At 36.8% G+C, this 27825-nt stretch overlaps 1 protein-coding gene across 2 annotated transcripts in view; it reads left to right on the forward strand.

Annotated features, from left to right (window-relative positions):
• The window catches only part of nphp4 (nephronophthisis 4), a 184646-nt gene that overhangs the window by 14362 nt on the left and 142459 nt on the right, over window positions 1–27825 (forward strand). For both annotated transcript variants that reach the window (XM_042003774.1, XM_042003773.1), the window contains exons 4-7: window positions 7185–7354; window positions 8259–8323; window positions 18436–18585; window positions 23334–23470. In XM_042003774.1, coding sequence (XP_041859708.1) covers window positions 7185–7354; window positions 8259–8323; window positions 18436–18585; window positions 23334–23470 — 522 coding nt within the window. The remainder of the gene's footprint in view (window positions 1–7184; window positions 7355–8258; window positions 8324–18435; window positions 18586–23333; window positions 23471–27825) is intronic.

Below are 27825 nucleotides of genomic sequence, written 5' to 3' on the forward strand. Positions count from 1 at the left end.
CAGCAGTTAGTAAATAAAATGTTGAATTTTGTTTTCAAAGCCAGTTTTCAACTCTTGATTCATACTAGAAATAATACTTCAGTTCAGATAGATGCAGTTCAGGAGATGCAGGCTTTAATAGAAAAAATGATTAATTATCTCATAATAGCCTAAAAGCATCAGAAGGAGAGTTTCTTAAGAAACCCAGTTTGTGAAATCTTTCTGGATAAAAACCACATTGCTGTCAGGGATTCCACATAATTGGGCTGATTTTTCAGTAATTGCTGTGGTTTTTTCCTCTTCAGCTGATAACTCGGTTTTCCCTATTCTCCACCTGCTTTCCTTTCTTGTCCCTATTTCTTTTCACCTTCTCTTATCGGTCCTTGTGATATATCAAATCGCATTTTCTTTTTATATATCATTTTCTTTTTGTCAACCTCATTGACACCTCTGGTAACGTGGCATTCACTGCCACCATTAATGGAAACTAACCCTCTTTTCTGGTTGCCGTTTTGTTTCACTTTATAGACGGAGAAGCAGTTGTGATGAACAGTTAAGATTTTCCATAAGTTTTAGACCTGCCAGGATGTTGAATTGAAAGTCTGTTTGATTCAACTGTCACATATATAGTGTACATACCAGTCCTATCTGCCTAGCTGCAATCCAGTGACATATTGGCCATAAGGGAGCCTGAAGACTCTGTCCTTGTCATTTTCTCTGCCTCTCTATCATCCACACTGCCATTTCTCATCTCTTCTATGCTGGTGACAGTCAGAATTTCACGCCAAGAGGATTTGTAATGCTGATACCCGCTGGTTCTGTCCCTGTAAAATGACTTGCTGGATCTTTTCTTCCACTCTTTCTCCTTCTCTGTCTTCCCCCCCTCCTCAACAAGGCCTTGGCTGTCCTTCCAAAGCTAGTATCAAATATCTCTATATACAGTCTATGGTATCAAAGCATATAGCCAGGAGTCTCAAACGTGTGTTTGCTTTACTTGTAAGTCTTCATGAGTTGAATTTCTTGACTAAAATCTTTGACAACGAAGTCCTATGGTGAAGGCACACAATAAACAACAATAAATTAGACGAACAGCAGGAACTTATGTGTAACTTTTTTTTTTTTTACTGTCAGCTTAGGTATGTACATGTCACAAACATGCATGATGTGACCAGACATGCAGACTACTATGTAAGTCCCAGCTAACTGACACCTAACCCTGAGCCTACACAGTGTTTAGACTAAATGGAAATATTCTGTTTGCTTTTCTTTAGGGAAGCCTCCAGAGGTCTAACAGTTCTATGTCAATTATAATCCAGCTACTCTGGACTTCTCTTTGCAAAACTGATGCTCATTTGCAACCTTTTTGTTATGTGCCGTGTCTGTGATTCCCTCATCTGTGCTCGTGCAGATGCCCTATGTTGAGCTTTTGAATGACCACCTCAAGGGGTTGGATGACTTAGCTTTAGCTTTTCTTTTTCGAAAATTAAGCTGTAACAACACATTTGTGTTGAAAAAATCCAAAAGCAAGTTACAGTTTATTAGTTTATTTCTCCATTTTTTACTGAGGTCCTTTCCTTTCCTTATAACATTATTAAACAGCAAAACAACCCATGATAATATATTAGTTGAGCTCAAACGAGCTACACTAGCATGTAGGATCATGACTAAACATGCTGTTTTATTCAGCTGGCTTAGGCTGTAAACACCAAAGTAAATTTACAAAATATATCACTTAAGTCTTTTCTTGCTTCACTTCTCACAGCAATGTACCCTCACACTTAGATTTGCCTGTTTATTGCAATAGTAAAATCCTCCATCACCCACAAATGGGTCACAGAAAAACTATCAGACTGCTGACTGGTTGGTTATGGGCAGCTAGGGTCACTTGAAGCTGCATGCCACTGTGCTGGTGATTATTTATTTTTATCCCATTTTTGTTCTTCCATCTTTACTCAATTTATGGGAATGAAATATTTACCACTGTATGAATCGATTGCTGCCTTGTTGACAATCGCTGCGCAGTGTAACCTCTCATTAGGGCCAACATTGTGGTGCCTGGTGTTGTAGCAGATGGAGGCTGTTTTTTCTTAGTGACATCTCCTAGTGTTCTGGTTACATTAAAAGAGCAAGATCTCGCTACATTGCCTTAATGTACCACTCTTAAAAAAAAAAAAAGACCTGTAATGCTGATAATCAAGTGGTATAAACTCTGAGCTTTGCATGACCAATCTCAGTTCACTGTTTCATCTTGAACTAAATGCAGGAATAAACGTACTTGTGAGTCAGCTAGTGTGGTATGATCCAATTCACCCCTATTGCAATGCACAGCAATTTGACACAATTAAATTCAACTCTGTGTAATTCAGTGTGAAATGATACTGTGCCAAAGAATGTAGTTCTTAGTGGTCCAATGCTGTGCAGATAGTTTCAAGCTTTTTTTTTTCTTATAAACAACTCTTAGTCCTCCTAAAAATAGGACAGATGCTGAGGGTAAAGCATCATAAGTCCTTTTCAAAAGCCAGCTTTGCACTGGACTAAAATCATTGCAGTATGTAAACATCTGGCTTTTGTCCTCAGTGGCAAAGTAGAAAATCTGCATTCATTCTCATGTCAAATGTATCTGCATTGGTTGTAGGTGTTTATTGACTCCAGCTCCTTTATCCAGTGACACGTTATGCCTTTTTCATTGAGAATAAGGCTTGCCAAGCTTGTGTGCTTTTAAGTAACGTGTATGATTGTCATCTTGGCCAAAAAGTCTGTCTGTCTAAGCAGAACTTTAACATTGTTTGGTTAGTGTGAGTTTCAGTAGAGTGAAGTATATGATGCTGTAATGAAGGAACTCATAATAAAGAGCAGCTGTGGAACATCAAACTGAATTTTGAAATACAAAAATATAAACAACGATGCATCTGGATCTCAAATTGTCAGTCAACAATTTTTAAAATTCTTTCTTTCACCTGAATGTTCCTGTACAGATAAGAATAATCTTTAGTGAAAACAGAAAAAATAACAGTAAACTGGACGCTAAAGATTATACTTTCAGTCCTCTGAGTTATGAGTTATGAGCCAGCTAACTCAGGCAATTTAAGAATGATGCATCTCCTCTGTGCCTGTTCTGAAGCAAGAGCACAGAAGAGATAAGAAAAGTCCTTCTCTGAATATTTACTATAAAATAACATGAACAAAGCCTTAAGTTGTGTCTCCTTGCAGCTAAAACAATAACACTTGCTGCTGCTCTTCTTTAGCTTTGACTTCACCTCCTTTTTTTTTTAAGAAAATCTGAGTCAATGTAAATTTTTTAGGAAGTATTTTTCCCTAGGGGTTTTTTCTTTATCTTTTTTTGTCTGCCTTAGTTTTGACCAAAATCAAATTAGAGTTGTATCAAAGCAGTGGAGAGACTAGAAAAGAAATTAAAGCTTTGAATTGGGAATCTGTCCTGAGCAGTGTCCACATTTGCATTACTTTGACCGCTATGTAAATTCTACATTATCATAGTGGGTAAATATGACAGAATGCACCGCCTCCTACTGACTAATAATTTCCTGTTTACACAACATGCAATAAGTTGTTTGCTATTGCATTGTGATTCTTAGTAAGAAATTTGAGGTTTTAGGTGAGAATGCATACGTTGTATTATTGTAGCCAAAAGCTACTGATATCAAAATTTAAAAAAAACATTAAGCACTTGTATTTTAGCATGCATCAGCTTTTGAGCCAAAGCATTTCAGGAATCTTTATATCCTTGCAGGCTAGGCAAACACCTGTGGATGTAAATGCATTGTTTTTTTTAGTGGATTATCTTTAACTTATTAATTTGTTGCTTTACTGTTTATGTTAACAAACATTTATTGATGTTTTAGAAATAACTATATTTGAACTTGTTCAGTTTGTAGGACACTTTCTTCATCTGAGCTTGTTTTAAATATGCTACAGAAATAAGCTTATATTTTACCGGCCATGTTGAGCATTTGTATTCTGCAGTGCTTCTCTTTGGAAAAAGTCATTCGAATTCACCATGTGTGGAGATAAAAGTCTGATGTGGCCAAAATAGGAATCCCTTGGTAGCTGGGAATTTAAGTATGTGGCTTTGTTGTGGCTGATTGTCTGTCTAAAGATGAACATGCTCCCCAGTAGGCCTGGGGAAATTGGTTCTGTATTTTAGGGTGGCTCAAGTCTACTTAGGTGTTTTTTTTTTTTGTTTTTTTTCCTGATGACGCTATCATGTTGTTCTTTATGGCTTTGAAAAATAGCATCCTTTGTGTTCTAGGACCAATGGATCAGAGAGAATTTGTGGATCTCTTTATCATATCCAGGCCTTTGTGCATGTAAAACAGGGTGGCTCTGGCGTAGGCTATTATTTCCAATTTGAGCACATCAGAGTCTGTATACAATTGCACCTACCTGGCATAGACTACAAATAAGCTCCCAAAAGGGTTGACTGTCTCTGAACTTGTATAGAAATAGCAGGTCAAACCCCCTCTACATAATCCCAAAGTGTTTCCTTGCTAGGCATACATACTCACCTTCTGAATATTAAATGTTTAATGTGTCCTCACCATTAAGGGATTCATGTAAACACTTGTTTTTTTGACTCATTGTCACTAGATGTCTGCAGTTTGGAGATCAGCACCAATCTGCTTGAATCAAAAGCAGTTGGATGGTAAAAGGGTTTATTAATCCTTCAGAGAAAAGGATATTAACTAATAAAGTGCACGTGACATGATTATTGCAGTTTTTTTTTTTTTTTTATAGCTGAGAACATATGCCTATTAAAGAATAGATACCTCTTTGTTTTTAGCTTCACATTTTTCAGTCACCATTTCTTCTGGATGTATTCTGGTGTAAAGATGATGGATTTGTTGTTTTATTTTCTCTCTCTATATATATGTAGTTTCAGTATTTATACATCTTTTATGAAATCCTATTGGCATGGATCCACAATCAAACATCATTTCAGCGACCTGAATATACCGGTGTAAGGCTGACATTAAAAAAGCTAAATGCCATGTATTTTTCCTCTGTTAACCTGCAGAGACTAAGCCATTGTGTGTCGTCATAGCAACTCTTAATTTATTCAATTGATGTGTGTTTTGTGGTCTTGGACTATTTATCCTCAGTGTTTACAATACCACGTATTCACAGTCCAAATACTACATCTGTATAAGGTTCTTATTTTGATTATCCTAAAATGACATGAACAGTTGAAACTTAAAGCCAAACTGGGTGCTATGAACCCCACAAAGCACCATCTGTGTTAGTTTATAGGTCATTTCCCCGTGTCATGCTGTTTATTTGTTATTATTATTATTATTATTATTATTATTATTATTATTATTATTATTATTATTATTATTATTATTATTATTATTATGCAAGTAGAATAACTCATGTTTAGCCCTGTCACACAGAGTACATACAGTTAGTGGAGAAATGATCTGTCACTGGGGGAACTTTATTACATAAACTTTTTAACCTTTTGTTTATTTTTACCCCAGGTGTTAGCGACTCATACGATCAATTTCTTTGCCCACTTACAAACTTTGTGTCTGTTGTATGGCCCTTGTGTTTTTGGAATTATTGGCCTCCTAAATTTAAGATGTTATCTTAGGAAAAATGCAAAATAATCAGTTTTGCAAAATGAAAAGATTTCAATAAAATATCCCAAGTTATTAAAAAACAAGTATTAACAATAACATCATCTAAAAGTCTTTTGAGCACAGTCTTTTTGCACCAGTTAGTAGTTTCTTCAAGTTTTACTCATCAATATGGGGTTTCAGTTCTTTTCATGTTTATAGGATTCCTCTTTGCAGGGTCAGATTTTTGAATATTTTCTGATAATTCATTCCTGGCGTGCTAACTGATTTTTTTCAAGTCCCTGTCCTTCAGAAACGCTCAAGACCCTCAGAAATATGTTTTCTGACACCAGGTAACAGGTTTCATCCTAAAACGCTTTGTTAATCTTCAGATTTCATCATTCCTTTGATTTGCTCCTTGCCAGCAGTTTCAGAGGCAGCTAACCATACCCTTACAGGCTTCATCTCATTGCCCATAAACAATTTGAAATATTTCATTCCCAAAGAGCACTTTTTTGGTTTTACTGTGGTGTTCACTATCAGTGAACATTATCCCAGAAAGAATGTGACTTACCCATTCACAATTTTGCATTTATTGAAAATGATCACACAGCCTTTTTGTGCCTTTCTTTCAGTAGCTGTGGCTTTCATGGCCTTGATCAATGGAGTTCTGCTTAGTTCATGGTGAAATGCAATGTATGGGTTGAAATTAGCTCTACAGATGCTCCAGGACACCCTGAAGCTATATGAATGTCCTCTGCAGACTTTCTACACTGTGAACCAGCTCTAACAGATATATCTCATTGATATTCTTTCAGTGCCATGTCCTGTGTCTAACATTACAGTCTGATGAAACATGGGTTTCTTTGATCTTAAGCAATTGCCTTGTAGACTTTTGATTTTTTTTTCTTAAATAAAAGTATCACAGAGGCTCTCAAACATCTCTCATTTCAAATTTGTGCTAATAATCAGAAGTCTCTGTTCTCTAACAATGGTATTAGACTATTAGACTGTACAAATTAAACTAAATGTATTTATTTCTATTTTTCCCAAAGATATGCCCTAATTTCTGCAGTGAGATCAAGATCATTTTTGGATTCAGGTGTAATTTTACCACTGGAGCTCATTTCTGATTAAAAAAACAAAAAACAAAAACAAACCTTCTATGTGAACCCGTATCATATGTCTGGGTGGTGCTCTTACTTCTCTTTTTTTGGTGGTATGAAACAATTTCCCAGTTTTTTTTTTTTTTATCATTCATTAAGCAAATGTGAGTATGTGATCTTTGTATGACTAATGATGGAAGAAATATCAGATAATTGGAAAAATGTTAAAATTATTGCTTATCAAAACAAAAAACATCAGTGCTTTTTCTTTTCTTTTTTCTTTGGTTGGATGGAACATGATGATGGCGTACTCTGCTGATTTTTTTAAGTAGCTTTTTATTTGTAGATTCTGCAGTTTGGCATTAAACTGCTAATTTAAAATGATCACCAGAATTAAGATCACAGATGATACAAACCTTTTTTTTAGTCGAGGAAAACCTACAGGTAAAAATGTAAGTCACATTTGGAACAAGTCAGTGGTGTGTCATTGATATTGTTTTTCTTTACTCAATGTCTGTTTCACCAGGTCCTGTACTTCCATACATCTTTGCTGTTGCCCAGCACATTGCTGGTTTTGGAGCTGGTGTCATTGTCTCCCAAACCAGACGGCTCCCATCAGGCTCTGGGAAGAGGCTTCACTGTCCTGGAGCTTTTTACCAACAGGCCAGAGGGTCTTGCTGCTGATGGGGACAGAAGGTGATTAGCTCATTTCTAATTACCACAGCCAGGGATTAATGGGGTTTCATATGGAGATTACTGAAGGACAGGTGTATTTATAACGAAAAGGGGTTGCTGTTGGGACCGGTCTTACATCTAGTTTGTTTTGTTTGTTAGTCCTATTTACCTTCCAAGCTTTTTGCATTTTCATGTAACACAGCAATTAAATTTTTAAAGCTTTTTACTGCATTCATGCCAGAATTACTACTACAAATGTAGCTAGTGTGATATTAGATGCATGTTAAAATGTTATTAATTATAGCAACATTTAGGGCTGGGACAAAATCTGAATCTCAAGTCATTTCAGAGACTTAGTAGAACTCATGGTGTCACATAAATACAACCAACCTGCTTCAGAAAACAAATGAAACTTCCTTTAGTATGTTGATCCTAAAGAAGTGATGTTGTTTTCTGTTAAAAATGTTTGGTTACTGATTCAGTCAGTTTCTCATTATCATCAGACTGACCCCAAGTCCACGTTCTTGGACTGCAGCTGCTGTTTTAAGCTCTTTCACTATGAGCAGACTTAATAGGGTCCTTGTTCTGCACTACAACCACAGTTAGCTTTGCGGTGCAGCACATCAACTAGCTTTCCACCTGCTACACACTTATGTTAAAGTGGCCCTTCAGTGCACAATGGATTCCCAAGAACAATTCACCAGCTGCGGTCCAGCTGCATTTCAAGAGGCTGAAGATTAGTCTTATTGATGACAAACACTACAACACTGACCTGGCTAGTCTGCAAGCAGAGAAACGTGAGATAGGATAAGCTAATATATCTAATGCTTACATATAAGATCCCAGTGACTTGATCAGTGGGATTGCTTTAAAAAAAAAAAAAAGATGGGTCAGGTGCCAAGTTAAGACTGACTTTATCCCATAGGTTGAATCTCTACCATGGATCACCAAGAGGCCTGCTCCACCCCCTGCTGAAGGACACTGTTGACTGTAAGAATCAATTTTCATATTTTGTTTGTAAAATAATTGTCACAGGTGCATTCCATAAAGATTAGAGAGCAAAGTTAACCTGTCAGCTTTCACAACAGTGTGTTTTCTGATGGAAACACTGACAATTACATTAGCTGCTTATTGGGACACAGATTTTAAACAAAGGTACAATTTTGAACTTGATGCTGTTGAAGCAAGTTTAATTTATGTTTCATTCTGTCTGATGGGATGTCAACAGGTGTAATGTTTTGTAGAGGATTGGTCTGCATAGCTTCAATAATAACACATAAAATTATAAAATACTACACGGTTGTCAGGAAATACAGACAAACCAAATAAACAGTTGCAAGAGGCTATTTAGGTCAGCAGAACTAGCAACACCATCTTAAAGTCTTACTGATGACATAGACAACAAATCTCCTGTGGAAAAAATAGGAATGCATAAACAAAATGAGTTATGCCCAGTTGGTGTTAGAAAAAACGGTGACATTAGAGGGGCAGAAAAATGGAAGCCTGGAGCCTTGATATAGTGAACTAATGCAACCACCACAGTGGTGTTTTCTGTTGACTTAGGGGGAAAAGAACCCCCCCCCCCCCCCTTTTTTTTTTTGTCAGACTGCTTGTTTTGTCGACTGCTACAAGTTTGGTGTTACAGCTCCACATCATAATGTTGAAATATAAGGACTATGGTGCCTCAGACCAGGGATATTGTTAAAAATAAGTAATATAGGATCTGGGAATTGTACTGGGAGACAATCCACAGATCCTGACAGTGTCCAACCTGCACTTTGGACAGTCACTAAATCTTGCTTAAGCCACAAATCTGAAACAGGCAAGTCCTTCCACTTCACGGTTGGCTTGCTAAGGAGCTTTTCCCAGGTAGCTTGAGTCAGTAGATTACTAACCTCAACATCCTCCATGCTTTCTTTTAAGAACAGTTCCAGCTATATATATATATATATATATATATATATATATATATATATATATATATATATATATATTTAATTATATCTGTACTTTCCTTTAAGATGAGCACATTTCCCCTCCATGCTCCATCCTAACAGGTTATTGCCATACCGTTAGGTGAGAGTTGTTTTGGTGGATCCCAGTTTATTTACTGGTATACCATTGAATTTCTAAATCATTGTAAGATTTTAGAAATTTTATTAAAAATGATTAAGTTTGCTTCTGAGGTTCTTGGTTGATCTAAATATGTCCTTTCTGGCATAAAACTAAAGCTATGAATTACAAAACACTGTAGTGCATCTCAGTATGAATAATACTGTGCCCTGTGAGAGGCATAGTTCCTGTCTTGGCTATCATATCACATGAATATTAGAAAACCTGCTCTCAAACGGACTCTTATACTCGCTGAATTATTAACCATTAGCCTGTTGTTTTAGTGGGATGCTGCTTCTCTGCTTCCTGAGCCATGTTGTCAGCACTCTTATTGTTTCTTTTTCACAATCAAAACCCTGTTTTCATTTGTCTCATCCACTTTGAAAGGACCACACAGTTCTTGTTTTTGCTGTAAGAATTGAAAGATGAAATGTTAAAAAAATCAAGTAAGTCAGTCAGTTTGTGTAGAAGAAATAAGTGCATTCCTTATAATGCCCGTTCATGTCTAATTCAAACGAGAAAGCATTTCCTGTAGGCTCAGTATTTTTGCATTTCCTCCATTCATTACAAAGTCTGCATTAAGCAGGGTCTTTCTAACTTTATTTTAAAACACTGTGACTTGAGAGAAAAATATCTTTATTTACCTACTGATTTTCTGCAGCTGAAGTTGGGGTTAAAAGTTGAATTCAATAAAAATAAAGAAACTAAAGTAATGAATGGCTGTATTTGCACATGCCCACTACATTAAAGTGATGGAAGCAGTAAACACACCATCATTACGCTGGAATGTGGCTGATTGTAAAAGGAAGAAATAGGACAAGCGTGTAGAGTGTAGCACATAAACAAACATAGAGCGTTTCTGTCTTCTGTCTGTTTACTTTCATGTTTTTTTCAGCATGTATGATTTGTGCAGCTCTACATTTTGGCCCGAGTATGCACACAGTCTATATAGGTTGTGAGGCTAGTCTCTGTTCAACTGAGTCCTGAAAAGTTCAGAGTGGCAGCTCTCATGCATTTGGCATGAAACCCCTGCTTTCAAGCTCAATCTTCTGCTGTCATGCTGCCCAGACAAATCTCACTTCAAAGAAAGGTGGGGCTGTGGTTCAGATGGTAGAATCTTCATCTTTCAATTGGAAGATCCAGAGTTTGATTTCCAGCCTGTTCATGTGTCAAACTGACCTCGCCAAACATTGCCCCATAACACTCTCATTGGTATATGACTGTGGGAATGAATGAGTGAGAAACTATAAACCACTATGTAGAGCTTAGATATGTTTAAAAGAGCTATACGAGTCTGGAGCATTTCCCATTTGTGAGATGACGCCTCAACAAACCAAACAAACACACATCAATAAAAAAAACAAACGAACAAAAAAAACAAACAACAAAAACATTATTGTTTATAAATATTTAAGTTAAACAAAGTTAGCATTTTTAAAGTTGCACACACAGGTCTGTTTGTAACATGTTTGTAATGAAAGTCATCAGATTGTGATATAACAAAGATCCAGGAGTTTAGGTGGGCGTATTTTGTAAGCATCTTAATCTGAGTTTATTACAAGCCAGTGGCTTTCACACAGATCCTAATACGTGCCTCCAAAGCGAGAGAGTTGTATGCATTTACAAATGTGGCAAAGCAGAAGTGACTTCATTATTAATTCATAACCATTAATAGCTCCTGACACAGAGAAGAGTTTGGTCAAGGCCTAATGGTAATTTACAATCTGTACTTATTTACACTCCAAACAGATGAGCTGTCTCACACTGATTTATAGCTTTACTGTTAAATGATCGTTTGTTGCCCAGCAGCCAGTTTTAGGCTGACTCACAGCTTATTATAGACGCATTTAACTCGTTTTTTTTTGTCCCTTTTCTCACATTTAAAGCACCAGAGATATAATCATCTTGAACACGGATGTCCCACTTACAGACTTACAGGATGGGTCTTTTGTGATCACTAAATCAACTAACAGGATATGTTTACAGGTGCCTATTGAAACCAATAGAATTAAGCATTGTCCTACTGGATCCACTGCCAAAAGACTGACTGAAGAGTGTTTTGTCCTTGTTACACCTTTTTATTCTCTTCTTCAGATAGCAACAGACTTTTCTCACAATATTCTTCTGTAGTGTGATTAAGTGCATGAGGCTCAACAAGGCTAGTGGTGTTGCCATAGTGCCTCGCAGCATTCCCACACATTGTTGCTTGTCTAGCAATTGAAATAACGCCGCCTGTCTTTGTTTACTGTCAGCCATCATCATTGTTATCACCGGTCTTGGTGGCTCTTGTGTTTTTAGGCTTGTAATTTGTTGATTAGCATGAGCATCAGTTTTTCAGGATTAGCACTTTTTGACTTTATATATATATATATATATATTGCGACAGTTGTCTTAGAGCCTGTGAGAATATGTGTTTTATTGTTTGCTGCGCTACTTGTGGATTGACAGCAAATGTACATTCAGTATTCACAGCACTGAGCTTAGGGCTAGATTCTGATTCCTCCTGCTGAATGTTCTTGCTGAATGTTTTGTTGATTTACTAAGTCATTTACAATAAAATGGTATTGTATAAATATGTATTTATCATCTTGTGTCTTTGGGTTATTAAAGGAATTTTAGTTATTTTACTGCTTTTCTGTAAAAAATAAATCAAACCACAGTCTTATCATTTACACAGTGGAGCTTGTTTTCAAACAAAGCCGGCTGTTGTATTCTGTGGACGGGAGTACTCTGTCCACTGGCTGAAAAAAGGCTGGTTTCCATGGAAAGTATCTTCATGACTTTTTCCAATGTATTTCGTGTGTTTTCCTCACCATGACAATAAAATTAAATGAATAAAGTGTGAGTTATGTGACTGCAAATGCTCACGATTTGAAATCTACTAAATTCAAGTCGATTGCGTGTACTTGACCATCAGTTGGTTATTTGACAGGGCATGATAGGATTGAAACTGAGATACATTGAAACTGAGCTGTTAAAAATACAGATATCCTGATTCTTGATTTAGGATGTTGCAGTTGCCTTGGAGTGCTGAAGATGGATTTAGTTGCAAAAAACATTGCAAACTCAGTTTTCAAGCGTTCGACTTACGATGTTTCAGTGCATATTCAGCTTACAGACTTTCTTGAAATCTTTCTGTGGTAGATTGGCAGTCATGTGCTACCTTCAACAAGCTACTTTTATGCACTGTTGATTCTCTGTTACTGTACCGCTTCATCGCACTGCCATTTGGCTGAGTTAGTGGGTCTGCTTGCACCTGTTGCCTTTGCTGATGCTTTATGTAGAACTGTAATGGTAAAACTCTGCCATCCTGAAAGCTGTACCACTAACATGGATAAATTTGCAGTTTATTTGTACAATATTTGTGAGGTACTTAAATGTTAGAACATTTTTTACTTATATTTGTACTTTGTATCTTTTAATTTTGCTGTAGATATTTTGAACCAATTTGTCCTTTTAACATCTCACTGGGCATGGCAGCATGTCCACCAGGTGTTTAACAAAAACAAAAGACTTTCAGTTTGACTTCTAGCTGATTGAATTGACTACAATGTATGTGGAGACCCTATAGAGAATGAAGAGTATTTGGTAGATAATGGAAAAGATATATATGGAGTGACCACTTTTTCTTTTTTTTAAACAAAAGTGGAAAATATGAACAGAATTCACTTCCTTTTTAATGAATAATTAAGATTCAGTGTTCTTGTTTCTATTAGAATTATGTTAACAATTCAACATGACCTCTGGCAAGCCGAAAAATAATAAATAATTCTTGCCTTATTCTTTGTGAATCATATCACATATAAGCATAAAAATATGTGTGGGGAGGCAGATATACATATATCTTCTGTTCTATTGTATGTTTATACAAACTGTATATGCTAAGGTAGAAATCTGCAAGATCTTCCTGTTTTGTCATCCCAATTGTGTGTTTTTACAGAAGGCCTTTTTGGAAATATATGATGGTACTAAACAATAACTCTGACTGTGTATGTGCATGTGGTTATGAGTATATAAATATATATCTCGTGGGTTATTTGTGGGGTATGTAGAGGGAAGTAATTGGATGCCAGAATAGGAGCAGAGCAGGATACACTGTAGGTGGCTGCCAACTGCTGGGTGTTTCTATGTTCTGCTGCCTAGTCAAGCTTTCTTCCACTGGCTGAGTTGCACACACAGACACACACAAACTCTTTTCTCTCTGGGATTAGGGTAATTAATGGGCACATGAAGAAGAGGAGATGGAAGCAAGGAAGTAGAAAAGATTTGCCCTGTCAAAGACTCACTTTGTGAAAAAGTGGAAATGAAAAGTGATGTCTAAATAAAATAAATACAATTCAGACTGTTGTATTTCCTACATAAATATAATCAGATTGCATAATTAGATAAATATATTGGTGGTAAAATACAGTGTATGTAATGTGTAGCCAGACATAAATAATGCTAAAAAGAAAGTATATATGTTGTGATAATAAAGTGACCACTTTCAAAAGAAAAAAAGTTTGCACAAAAGCAGTTTTAATCTTTTTAAATATAAGTTCTACCAGAAAGTATGAATGGTGGAGAAAAACGAAGTGTTTGAAAGAGTAATTGTAAAAATGCCAGTAGTAACACTCACTGAAAAGGGAGCAGTAAACCATCCAGAGGACAGAAATAGAGTGGTGGTGGCAAAGAAGTCAAAGCTCCACTATTTTTCAGAGTTGGAGCCGGGGTCAAGAGATGGGAAAAGGGAAAAACTGAAAAAATACAGGAAGGAAGTTTCCTTGGGGCTTTTCAAAGTCCTACAGGATTAGAGGCAAAAACAAGGAGGAGGAAACAAGTGCAGAAGGAGGTGGTAAGCTCATTGGCTTGATTAACTGTAAGCGACTGGGAGAAAAGGGGAAGAGCAGCTGAAAAGGATGAGGGTGCTGCTCTTGGAGACCTCTTAATGTGACGAACAGATGGTACATTGTGTTCACATTAGCATTTCCTCATGTGAAGCAATAGCATGATGCATTAATTTTGTGTCTATGCCTGTGAAGAAGAAAATGGTAGTGCCATGACAAGTTTTTTCACCGATGAACCAAAAAGTCTCTGTAGCCCAGAATGAAGAGGGTTTTTAGTGCTTCCACGTTTTTAGGGTAAAAAAAAGAGAAAAATAAGACCGGGATGGACAACTCTAAGAGCTGCTGAGGGGCTTCAGTTTCAGATTTGGTGTCTGAGATGCTGCAGTTCTGATGCAACAAAACTGCTGCATCAGAGCTGTTTGATAAGGGAAAGAAATTATTAAGGTTTAAATAAATACTTAAAACCACAAGCTTAAAGGCTGTCAACCTGTAGGATTTTTATTAGACAGCTATCTCAACAAAAAGTTTACAGTAATAATATTTTTGTGATATTTATCGAATAAAAATGAGAAACAATGGTGCTAATAAAATCAGCTAAATTTAATTCTTTTAAAATTGCTTTTTTTCCCCACATAATTTACAATCAAATATTGATTGTGTACAAAAAGACAAACTGGATAGTAAAAACACAGATAAAAAAACAAACAAACAAACAAAGATTAACAAGACCAAATATCTCTTCAGTCTCCAATGAAACTAAATTGCTAATGATGTTGATACATGAATTATTACCAATTTTTGGGAATCTCCTAAAAAAAAAAAGAAAAAAAAAGGACACACTGGTCACTGGGGTATAGCCTACCTCTAAACCTATAATGGCTCACAATAATATAATATAAATACTGCACATCATGTCTGTGTTTAATGACAAGAACCCATGTTCATTAGAGAATTAAACTTAATTTAGTCAGCTTATAAACAACTAACGTTACAGTCTGATCTTACATACAGGCTGCCAAACAAACTCTGGATTTCAGTCAGTTAAACAATTTCACTTATGTGATTGCTATTATTTACTTTACATCACCCTGAGCTGCAGAAATATTTACATTTTGGCCCTGAATAGTCTTGTGATCATTTCTTATGATGTTGAATAGACTGAATTTGAAATCAGTGTTTAAAAAAAACAAAAGCAAAACTTCCCAAAATTCTGGTGCTCCCATCTGTATTACCTTCCATTTTCTCACACAACCTGCTCCCAGAACTACTGCCTCTGTTTTTCTGATGCTGAGCCATTTTTGTCCCCCCTCACACACTTGCTAGGTTTCACATCTCTTGCCAAGTTGCTGCTCAACTGAATCTGAGGTACCACACTAGTGCTGTAAGGAAAATTTTGGAGTAGTTTTCTAATCTATGCACAGCATCTGACTGAAACTCAAGCCTGATGCATAATAAATAACAAGAAATAAAAGATGAAAAAGAAGCTGACACCTGGGCACCATCTGTGTCAAAAAAGTTTGATTTCTTCCTTTCTTTCATTTCTATCCATCCTACTTTTTCCCTCTGTTTAATAACAACACCATTTCAATATGAGCAGCTTTTGGCACTAAAAATGTTTGTAGAAGAGGTGAAGCTGTGCTTCAACTTGAAAGATTTTCCCAAACCATCTTCTGTTTTCGTTTGAGAAGCAGGCACCTTATTTAAATATTTTTTTCTCTCTCAGTCTAACTGTTTGAAATGTTTTTGACCAGGATGAGTCATGAGGATAGAGAGGAGCAAAACACAGTGATACAGGCAGTCGTCAACTTTCCTTTTCAATCCCCCACAGAGACTTTAAAAATAAAAACACTCTTATTAACAGATATAGACATTTTGCTAACCACACTGTTAACATAAAGTATTCATATATTAACCATTTTTCTTTTTTTAATGTGCATTCATAATATTTATTTCTTAAATTTCAGCTAATCATGAAGTGTCTGTTAAGTAGTATGGATTTTCCTCTTTCTAAAATCCGGTTTATTTCAATCTATACACCAAGTTTAAAAGTGTTATGCAAAGTCTAAACTAAATAGAAAAATGCCTTGCTGTTTTAAAAAAATAAAAACACATTTTCATTAGGAATATCAGCTTCTGCGTGGCTTATATTCAGCACTTTATCCAGACTGGGATTTTGAGTAGCTTCTCACAAAACTGCATACCTGAGTCCTTATGTAGTTTTCTGGTATTCTGTTCTACACTGGGTACTATGCTACACAGTGTAGTTACATTAAGGTTTGTAACTACATAGTTTATGGTTTTAAATTCTGGGCTGGAAATCTAGGTTGCATAAATACTTGTGAGGAAAAAATATGAATTTGAACTTACTGGATCATTTGAACATGCCAAAAAAATCTCCTTTTGGTGTAAATGCTTTTTTAAGGTGTCTGTTAAAACAGGATTGAAACAGCCAAAGCAGGAGGGAAACTTAGCCTTCACATGGGCTGATAAAAATAGATGGAAAGAAATGACACAGATATAATACAGTGACATTCTGAATGATGCTGCTATGCTCCTGTTGGAAGACTTGGGACCTTGCTTCAGATGCCCTGACTACCAGCTACGAATGTACGTGTCTGGATACGTAATGGGGCTGTTCCCCATAGAAAGATATCTCTAACAGAACCACTGCTACAGAGCTAACCTAAATTTTCTTTCGGCAAGCAGTTTTTCGAGTGAAAACCTTAACAGTGATGATAACAGAAGTGACACTGAGATATAAAATCTTCAGTTTTACTTTTTCAAAGCTCAGCTGTTAGAAATGAAAGCTCAAAGTCACAGTGTCTTCACTTTGATCTGCCAGTCAAGTCATGTGGATCACAGCTCCAGTCCTGATATTGATTCGTCGAGTGTTTTTCAGGGCTGTGTCCTCTTATCTAAAAGTCCCATCTTAAGTCATTATTTTACCTGAAATGTTTGAGGATGACAATGGAGGTTTGATACTCATATGATGAAATACATCATTTTATTGCATGCTAAAGGTGACAGTCATACTTGTCAGCAGGTTTCTGTAAAATCATTACAAATTGTTCATATAGACCATAAGAAGGTTTTTTGTTTAATCTTTCTCCCGCTGTAAGCTTTTCAATTACAACATGATGGATCTAACCCTGCCTACATTTTCTGCAATCTGTTAGTCTAAGTATGCTTTCAAAAAGTAAGGGATCACCAACACAATCACCTCCCGGCGTTGTGCTGTAAGTGTTGTTGTGTTGCAGATATTGAAAGCAGATGATTGAATGAAGTAGAGAAAAAAAATATATAACAGTGATGATAACATGTGTGATGATAGTTTTTAAATCTGTTCCTGTTTGAAAAACTCTGTTTCTCCAGTGCTGTGGTTCCATTATTTGTCTGCATGAAAACAACAAGCAGTAATCATCATACCACTTTGTTTACATTGATAATTATGGAAATAAAATATAGCCCATCAGTTAAATGTTTTCAGATATAACAATCATTTTACTGTGTATAATGACTCACTTTCAGATTGCCTTTTACCGGCTTGTTGAACAGCGCAAGGGAGTGAATGGAGCTTGCTGTATTGTCACTGATGCCATTGAGGGTGCAATCATTAACCCTGCCACAGTGAAAGATTGTTATGCTGTTCAGGTTGAAAGAAGCTAACAAGAGCTGCACATCAAACACATTTTTACTCACCTTCCAAATGATCTGCGCTTTGTGTTGATGACAGGAGTTGTGGGTTGTCACTTGTCACTGGATGACCTGCTTGAAAGATGACAGCGTCTACCTCATTGCTCATGCCTTGTGCCTCGTCTGTGCTGCAGTGCTCGTGTGGACAATCATGTTTTCCAAACTGAATGGCTGTCATTTTAGTTTTAGCCTTGGAAAATGATGCTTGCTGTGCAGTGGGACATTGCAGATATGTCACAAACAGCAAAAATGGAATATTGAAAAATTGAAGTGTCTGCGTTTTGGGTGTCATGCTGCCAGGTCACTTCCTGCTTCTGGGGAAATATTAGACTGATGCCAAAGAGATGGATAGGATTTCTTTAGGTGGGTTTATGTCAGGGTGAAATATCTCTACTCAGAGGAAGAATTTGCCTGTTTGCCATGAAATGCATATACATATTCATCATAAATTTGTTATGTCTCTTTTTGCAGACAGCAGTTTCTTGAAGGTTATTGATGGAGCACATTTGGACTTTGTGGTAAAAAAACATCTTCCATTGCTTTCTGTGATGCATCTTCTTCCTGAGAATGTCCTTGTGTCTGGAGATGACAACATTCCTGGTCTCACAGCTTCTCCTACAGGTAAATTTTATACCACATTGGGTAAAAAAAAGTTTAATAATAAAAATAAATAAATAAAGAAGACTGTAGTGGTGCTGCACTGATCCTGCACCATGTGTGGGTGTGAATATGTGAAACTGCATAAAAGCAGAGCACCTTGTTATTTTAAAAAGAGCATTGAGTACATTCATAATCCAACACAATATAGCAATTAACTGAAAAGCTTTTTTCATGGGCATACACTACACTATTACTTTATTTCCTCTGGTAAAATGTATGGTGTTGAATCCAAGTGTGGTATTTGCATTTGTAATCACTATGTGCTATGAACTTGAAACAAGCTTTATTTCATAGAAACAAGCTGTCATTAGGATGCAAAAACAAAAACGATCCATTAGAGACATTAAAAACATTCAGTGACCAAATAAATAGTGTTGTTCATTCTGAGAAATAAAAACAAACCAACAAAAAATACTGATAAGATCTGCAGCTCAAGAAGGTTTGGAAATCCACAGATGGCATCATTGGTTAAATGATGACAGGATATTTTCTCTGGTAAAGAAAAACACCTTCCCTACACACAGATACATAAAGAACACTACCCAGGAGGTAGTCACATCATTATCTGAGTCTAAAATACAGAGAAGACTTGAAAAGGTGTCTCACAACAGGATACAAATCATAAGACAGGAAGATCATATTAGACTTTGCAAAAAAAAAAAACATCTTAAATGGCTCAACCTAAGGATATAAAACAGGCTGTAAAATATTCATTGGCAATGCGATGACATGGACGTGTGGACTTCCAGTAGGCTAGCCCTTTCTCACAGATGTCCACAAATACTGCAAGGCTAACTTTATCAGTCCAGGAAATCTGCCTGTATTTACTGCAACAGGTACAAGTTTGTAGATATGCCTTATTATTGTGGTTACAATGTGTGTGGAAATACACAGAGTCCTGCTGCTAATTAGCGGCATTTGTCGACGCAGCTGCTGTCAGACACTCAGTTCCTGTAATCTGTCAGTGTTTGAAAATCCTACTTGCACATCAATATGAGCACTTGGAAGCTAGCTTAATAACATAACTGTTTAACACATGAAAACAATGATTGCCACAGAACTTTAAATTATTGAGTAGATAAATCACAGAATTTCTATTAAAAATTCTAAATGTTAGCACAACAGTGACTCACGTGCAGCAACTTCTCCACCTACCAACTCAAAACAATCGTCACGTAAGGTTGCGTAACTTCCTGTGTGTGTGGTGGTGGTGTTGGTGGGGGCTGGGCAGAAACAAAAGGATTATGATTCTGTTTCCATGGTATCGGATGGTGTTTAGACAGAAATACTCGCCGATCCCGATCCCGTATTTGGCTATATTGGTGAGTATTTCCGATTCTAATGTTCGTATCGGCTGAATTCTAGATGTGACACTCACAGTGCAGTCTAAATTTTTAAGACACCTAAACAGTTATTGTTGTCATTTATTTTTTCCAGAAAAAAGTCAGTAATCCAAACAAGTATTAAAGATTTAGCCTCGTCACTGGTTTTTATTTTCATGTTTCTAGTTTCTACAAACATGAAAACAAGAAATGGTTAATCTTGGTCTCTAGCAGATAACACTCTAAACAGAAACCTGAACAGATCAAAGAGTCCATCCCAATCTTTTTGTAAGCAAAGCCTGTAGATTTTTCAAATGTTTTGATGTGGTGCTATTAGTTAGAAAATGCAATTAGACCACAACCTGAAGTCATATCCACATTTAATATAAACAAACAAAAAATTAATCCTTTATATACAAGTTTTTCTGCTATAAGTATGGCCAGGTGCTTTAAAGAAACTCCTGTTGGCTATTAAAGCCTGTGGACATGATGTGGCAGTTCCCATTAGTTTAGGTAAGGTTTCAGTCAGAGGTTAGTGAGAGAGAATAAGAGAGAATATGTGAAAGTGGAGACACTTCCATTGGCTACCTGCTAGAGCAGCAGCAATCTGTGGGAATATATTTTCTGCCAGGAAAACACTGATCAGTGGATTACTAGGAAGTTTTATACGTGAATTATAATTTTTGTTATGATTGTTTCTTGTGTTGACTGTATCTGCTGCTTTGCATTGATCAAAGTGCAACAGCCTCAGCTTTTCAGCAGTATGTTCTGTGTATATCTGCTTGTATAATGCACTTCGTTTCATAGACTACTACATACACTTTTAATCAGTTAGATTCTTAAATGCTTTTCTTTGATTAACAATTAGTCATTAATGCCCATATTTCAGACCTATCTGACCATAATACTCACATTTCTTTAATATTTTTCTACTTTTTGGCCTGAATTGCAGCTTGAATTTGGATGTTATTCTCAATAATATTTTATTAAAATTTTCCCAAGTAAGTAAATAATACCATGTTGACAGGGAAATTTGTTAAGTATACAAACAGTTCACATCAAAGACAGTAATCCTGTCTGCGTACAGTAGGGGAAAAATAATAATAATACTAATAATAGCAAAAGAAAGAAAAAAAAAGAAACAAAACAAAAAACTCATCTCACCCCACCCCAACCACCCGTCATTACCGAGCCAATCTTGTACATGAAGGAGTTAATAAAGTAATCAAATATACTTCATTCCTGGAGCTATATAAGCAGCTGGAATTCATTTTTAATCTAGGGAGGTATACACACAGAAAGCAAAATAATATATATCTCCAGGTATTCACACACATGTTTTATAGCATATGGACCCACACACCAGCCACAAAGCACCAAACAAGAGGCAGATTTCTTTGCTTGGCATTCCTGATATAAAGACAAAATAAAATATAATTTAAGGGATCCAATCCCTAACTAGTTTGGTATTTATTAAAGTAATCCTGAAATGATCCCCATACTTTTTTAAACTTTTCTTTGGAACTGTAAATTAAATAATGCATTTTTTCTAAGTCTAGACAAGACATGATATCGCTCAGCCACTGAGTATGTGTGGGCGGGGCATCTTCACGCCACTTCATCAGTATTGCGCGTCTGGCCAAGAGGGAGGCGAAAGACATAGTTCGGCGTTCAGATATAATCAGGTGCAAATCAAGGTTGTCTGAAGTACCGAAAAGGGCAAAGAAAAGGGTTCTAAATCTAGACCAACAATAAAGTATAAAGTTCTGAAGATTTCCCTCCAATATTTCTCCAAACTAGGACATGTCCAGAACATGCCTCCTCTCTCTTACATTTATCGCAGAGGGGATCAACGTCTGGGTAGAAACGGGCCAATTTTGATTTGGATATATGGGTCCTGTGTACGACTTTGAATTGCAACAAGTTATGTCGGGCACAGAGAGAGGTTGAATTGACCAACTTAAAAATTGTGTTCCATGTGTCCTCAGACAAGGTTAAATCCTGCTCCTATGCTCTTTTATTGTTATTAAGTGTGGTCTGCCTTATACCTAGCAGTTTATTGTAAACAATAGAAATTAGGCCCTTGCGTGATGGTTGTAATTTAAGAAGTGTGAATTTGGATGTTAAAATTATAACTATATTATAAATTATATATATACTATAGTTTCTGCTCCCTCAGGATATTTGTCTGTGCTGTCTTTTCACTCATTTATTCAGTATATGTTGTCTTTAAACAAGTTGAAACAAGCATCTGTTTTGGCAGTTATGTGAATTTTGATGATTATTACACCACATTGTGCATGAGACACTGTAAAATGGGCCGTACATGCTGTAACCTGCTTTTGCCTGCCAAAACTGTCAAGAAGCTGTTCAACAGAACACTGAACTGAGCACAGAGGTCATCTGGGTTCAAGGTAGGTTAATAAAAAATGGCCGAGCCCATCATATTGGCCACAACAGGCATAGCCACATATTACATACTTCAACAACTGTTTACTCATCTTCCTCCAGTTGGTCACAATAACACACAGGGTATTCATCACAGTGCCCATTTTTGGGAAAGTTAGTTCCAGAATAAGTTAAAATGTCTGCAGTACTTAGGAAGTAAGTTTCTAAGGGGGGACGTAATGAAGTCTGACAGTGCAGAGCTATAATCATTGGGAGTCAGTGGGAGGTATGGTAGCAAGCTAATCCTCTTCATGTTCTGGGGCTGTGAGCAGCAGAGACCTAAGCTGCCTTTTAAGACCACAGCCACCAGCTCGATATTCATGCTGCATTCAGAACAGCTCGACTCTGTTCTCCGGAGACAGCGGCTGCAATGAAACACTTGATGGCTGCATTAGTCTTGAGCAGATTAAATCACATTGGCCATTTTCTGTTTGCTCTGTCTGAAGGGTGTGATTGTGGACTTTGCAGACTTTCGCCACCACATTCCCTGGCTGAAATAAATTCTTCAATTAATTCTTTTTCAGTTTCTGAATGAAAGTGGTATTTGTTGGATGGATTGACGTAAGCTCTTCTCTCTCTTTTATAAATATTCAAGTAATTGGCATGAGGTGGCAAACACCAAGTCAATTGAGCAGGTACGTAGATGGAGTTGCTACTTCATTTATATTCAAAATCAAAGAGTGACAGGGGGGGAAAAAAAAACAAACATTTGCTGCCAAAAATAAGGAGTGCTTCCTCATCCAGTTTGTAGAAATCTCCATGGCAGAATGTGAAACCTGGAAGTAAATAATGTTTGAGAGAATGATTATGTGTACAGAAAAATCAGCTTGTAGTATTTCTAAACCACTTTCCTCTCAGTGGGAGACTGAAAAAGTCTTGTAAATATTGAGGTTGTGCAGGTTTGTGTATGTGATGATGTTTTGCTCACACTATCTCCAGGAGATGCTCTGCTGAGGCCTCAGCTGCTCAATATGATGCCCTTCACCCTGAGTAGACTTACCATCTCCCTCCAGCCTTCCTTGGAGAAGTTTGAAAGCCTCTTGCTGCAGCTCATCAGTGCTGACTGCCATAACACAGTAAGTCCGAGCTTCCACTACACACACACACATAGCTTGCTCATGTGGCTTGTTCTGTGCAGTAATGACAATGACTGCACATCGTGGTCCTGCAAGAACCTAGATTTTAAACAGTTGACTTGTTTGTGAATAGAAAAGAGATGCATTCCAGATACAGGATGAGGGGAAATACTGGAGAGTACATACAATACATTCATAAAATAAGCATGCCTTTTTCCATCTGACATGCATTCCATACAGCATGGGTTGTTTGCAAGGGCAAAACAAATCATCTCATATATATACCTGTAGTCTTCCTCTTTTTAGGTAAATACACAATACCATCATTCCTTTGAAGTAAACATTTTCCATGCTGCTCAAATTAAGAATGGCCATGGTGGCTTTGACACACTTTTGCAAGATTATTTTCTCCAGCTTGATGACTGCTTTTATCTTACTTTACATTTCGTTGATGTGCAAACACAAGCCCTTTTCACAGCTGCCGGTGGAATTTAAGCTATATCATCTCCAAACTTAAGCTTATCTTTTTCCTTGTCTGACAACCTCAACCTTATTTGAAAGGTGCAACTTCAGACTTTCATATGTATAATGGCTGCAGACTATTTGCACACTTGAGCCTAAATAAGATGTGCTTTTGGTTAGAGATGAGAATTGCTATGACAATACTGTCAATGTTTGTCTCACTGCTCTTTTCTACTCATGGGATGGATATTTAGGTTAACATCCAAAGCACCAACGAAGAGGTTCTAGTTAATTAAGTAAAATATATGCTAGCACTTAAGCTGCAGGGTAAGCGCTTTGAGTGCCGTCAGCAATAAAGTGCAATATAAATATATACATTATTATTATTATTAGTTGTAGTATTAAAGCTTCACCTGGTAGATTTATGCTCGAAAAACCTCTGATAAAGACTGAACTACTTGTGTGTTTTCATAATACAGCAGGATGTTTTTTACTTACTTAAGTAGAAGAAGAGAGATTTGCCGTTTTGAAATTTTATTTTTGCAATTTCTTTTACAGAAATATGAATATAGAACATAGAAAATATGTACCAAGAAATGGGAAACATATTTAAAACAGACAAAAAGCCTCTTTGAACCCCCCAAAAAAGAAAAAAAAATATATTTTCTATGAGAGATGGAGAAAAAGCAAAACACAAAAATTTATAAGTGAGTCATTTTTACCCAATTTTTACTAACTTGGACTCATTTTGCATTGATTATCACTGAAGTACCAAAGTCCAACCAATTAAAAAGTAATTTCTTCAAGTGTGGCATTTTTGACAACCTCAGTCAGCATAACAACGTGATGCTTCCTTTGCCAATAGTATAGCAAGTTGAGTTAAAATATTAATTAAAAAAAGAAAACACGTACACATGCAATCCTCAGAAAAGTTACAAGTTATTAAAACTGTAAAATAAAGTTTAAACTAAAATTTCTGCTAATTAAACCTCAATACCTTTGCTTCTATTCACTTTCTCAGCGTAGTATAAAGTTGGGTATTCTGAAATCACACAAGCTTCAATTTAAGCTTTTTCTGTCTCTTGATAAACTATTACAGAAGAAAACTTTAGACAGTCTTCACACAAATAGTCCAAATCTGCATGTTTACTTTTAAATTAGATCTAACTTGTGGGCTTACAAGCTCATGCCAAGCAGCTGATGGCCAGAGACAAATACAAAGGTCATAAACTAATTAAATTCCTGTTGCAGGCCTTTTCACATCTAGGAAATAAGATGTATAAAAACACAAAGGCCGGTTAGAGTATAGTTGTGAACTGGGAAAACTATATTTCACCTACAGCCTATATGGAACAGAGAATAGAGTCGAAGTAGCCAGCAGGTAAGTCTTCATGGGATCGCTTTTCCCTCTTGTTGTCAGAGGAGCTTCAGGCTTATAGTATTCACTTCGTTACCACCTGGGCTGCTGTTCTAGTTAGCATGGCTAGAAGCAATTAAGACACATGCCCATCTTCTGAAGATGTGCCGCTGAAATAAATACATTACAAATATATTAGACATGTCGGAATCCTGTGGTCTTAATAGATGTATAAAAAGTCTTACATTTAGTGCACAGTGATATCCGTTTAGGACTGCCTTATATGGTGCTTGGGAAAAAATTTGCCAGCTACCAGTAACTGAAAATGTGATTTTTCAATTCAGACACAGGCAGGTTTGTTTCTCAAATGAGTCACTGTTTAGCATGCAAAATAAACTAATAGCTAAATAAATTATTGGCCAACAAACTCACCAACTGATTCTGAATCTGGTCGGAGAGCCATGTCCTGTGCAAGAGGACACAGTCATTTTGTTTTTAACATTTTTCTCAGGTAGCTGGAATAGTGTTTTTAGCCAAATAAAATATTTGTTTATTGTTCTGGTTCTTCTTGTTCTTAATACCAGATCTCACTGGCTTAACCCACAGGTACACATCGCCTTTAACACCATCTCATATCAGGGTATCCCTGTCTGGGTATTTGCCCGATCAAGCCCCTACTTGCCCTGGCATGCACCTGTCTGCCAACTTTTCCCCCTGTAGTTTAAAGTGACTACTGTATGTCAATCTGGTGTTGTGAGTACGGGGTGATAACCGGGATCCAAGCGCGGACACAGATCTCCAAATAAGTAAAGGTTCATTAGGTATTCACAGACAAATATCAGAATGAGGAGGGTGTGGCGGGCAGGCAGGCGGGCAGGCAGGCAGATGAGTAAGCAGATCTGGATCTCTGATGGGAGCAAACACAAAGAACAAATTAGGCAGGCAAAAAGGACAAGACACGCAAACAATGCTGAGAAGGCTGAGAGCTGTTATCACTGGGTAATCAACAATCTGGCGATGACTGAAAGGCTGAGCTGGTCTGATATACTCGCTGCTTGATTGCAGAATAAGGTGCAGGGGAAGATCCTGGTTTCCAGGGAGACAGCCACACCCACATTGCCACACACCAGAGCAGGAACCACAACATCTGGTATATAACACCAGACTTATCTGTTCTATTCTTATCTTTTTAAGTGAAAAATCAGTTCAAATTAAGGACAGAATCAGTGTTATTTTCCAGATAGTACTTACTGTTTTTAAAGTAATTTATAAATAAAGTTGGCTTGGCTTGATATGGACAGCATGTTATTGAATTTTTTATTGAATTACTTGCAAAAAAGTTGCTCAGATCAGAACACTTTACACTGGTTTTACATTCAAATGATAAAATGTGGTGCAATATCTTGAATGAAACTTTCTAGCAATAAAAAGCTCTGGTTTGAAAAAAATAAAGTAATTTTCTTGCAGATTCAGTTGTTTCAAACAAGTTTCAGTTCTTCTATTGCTTCTGCCAGAACCAATATTCAGGCAGTAAAAGAGTTAAATTAAAGGAAGGCGGTGTTTGCATGCAGCATCCAAAGCACTTAATCTTCTTTGCTCTGATCATTTCTAAAGGATCTTGTGAACATATCCATTTGTGGGTTTGCTGCATGTAATTGCTGGGAGTTGAAGATAAAGAGAAGGGCTGCAATCGTAATACTAAAGCAGTAAATTACCTCAAACAGCTCCCGGCCTGTCTCCACTGAGTGGCAAAACCTGATCGAACCATCCTTTGGCAAACATGTTTAAACTTGAGGACTCAGCTCTAAAGTGACCTTATTTTATTTTGTATAACTGTGTAATATTTCTGCTAGGTTAAAATGAACATCAATGTGAAATATATGAAGCAAGATATGTTGTTTTTGTGTTTAAGCTCCTGATATTCTGCTAATGAACTTAATTCTTACTCATTGTGTGTAAAGAAGTCTTTATGTGCTGACATACCAAACACTGTCCCCTTTATCTAAATCAAACAATGGAAATTGGACTACAACTTTCTTTGTGAGAGAAGTGACATGTAAGCAGGAATAATTTTCCTCATTTCAGCATTCTGTGTTTTTTTTTTCTTTCTTTTTTTGTAACACATCTGATGGTCCTCACCACAAGCCGATGTTGCGTAGATCAGTTGACTGTTCAGGACTTTTATAACTACAAAGATATGACGACATTCTCACATCTGTGAAAAGTGTTAATACATGCAGAAGTCAGTTTGATTGCAGCTTTTAATTAAAATTTGCGTATATCCGTGTGTGAGCGGGAGAGACCGAGAAAAAGAGAGCGCATGTGATCTGTGTGACCTTTAAAAGTGTGATTCCAGCTGGATTGTCATCAAGCTGTCTCTAAAGTGATGCTGACACCTCACCCGCCAACTCGCTTTCACTGTTTTTTGAGTGTCTGTGTGTGTCTGTGTGTGTCTAAACAGAATTTCAGGCAGAAATGGAGTGACAAAAAAAGCAGACGGAGGCAGATGACTGTACAGTGCAGCATGAAACAAATC

Source organism: Melanotaenia boesemani, chromosome 13 (genome assembly GCF_017639745.1).
Source record: "Melanotaenia boesemani isolate fMelBoe1 chromosome 13, fMelBoe1.pri, whole genome shotgun sequence".
NCBI classification, from domain to species: domain Eukaryota; kingdom Metazoa; phylum Chordata; class Actinopteri; order Atheriniformes; family Melanotaeniidae; genus Melanotaenia; species Melanotaenia boesemani.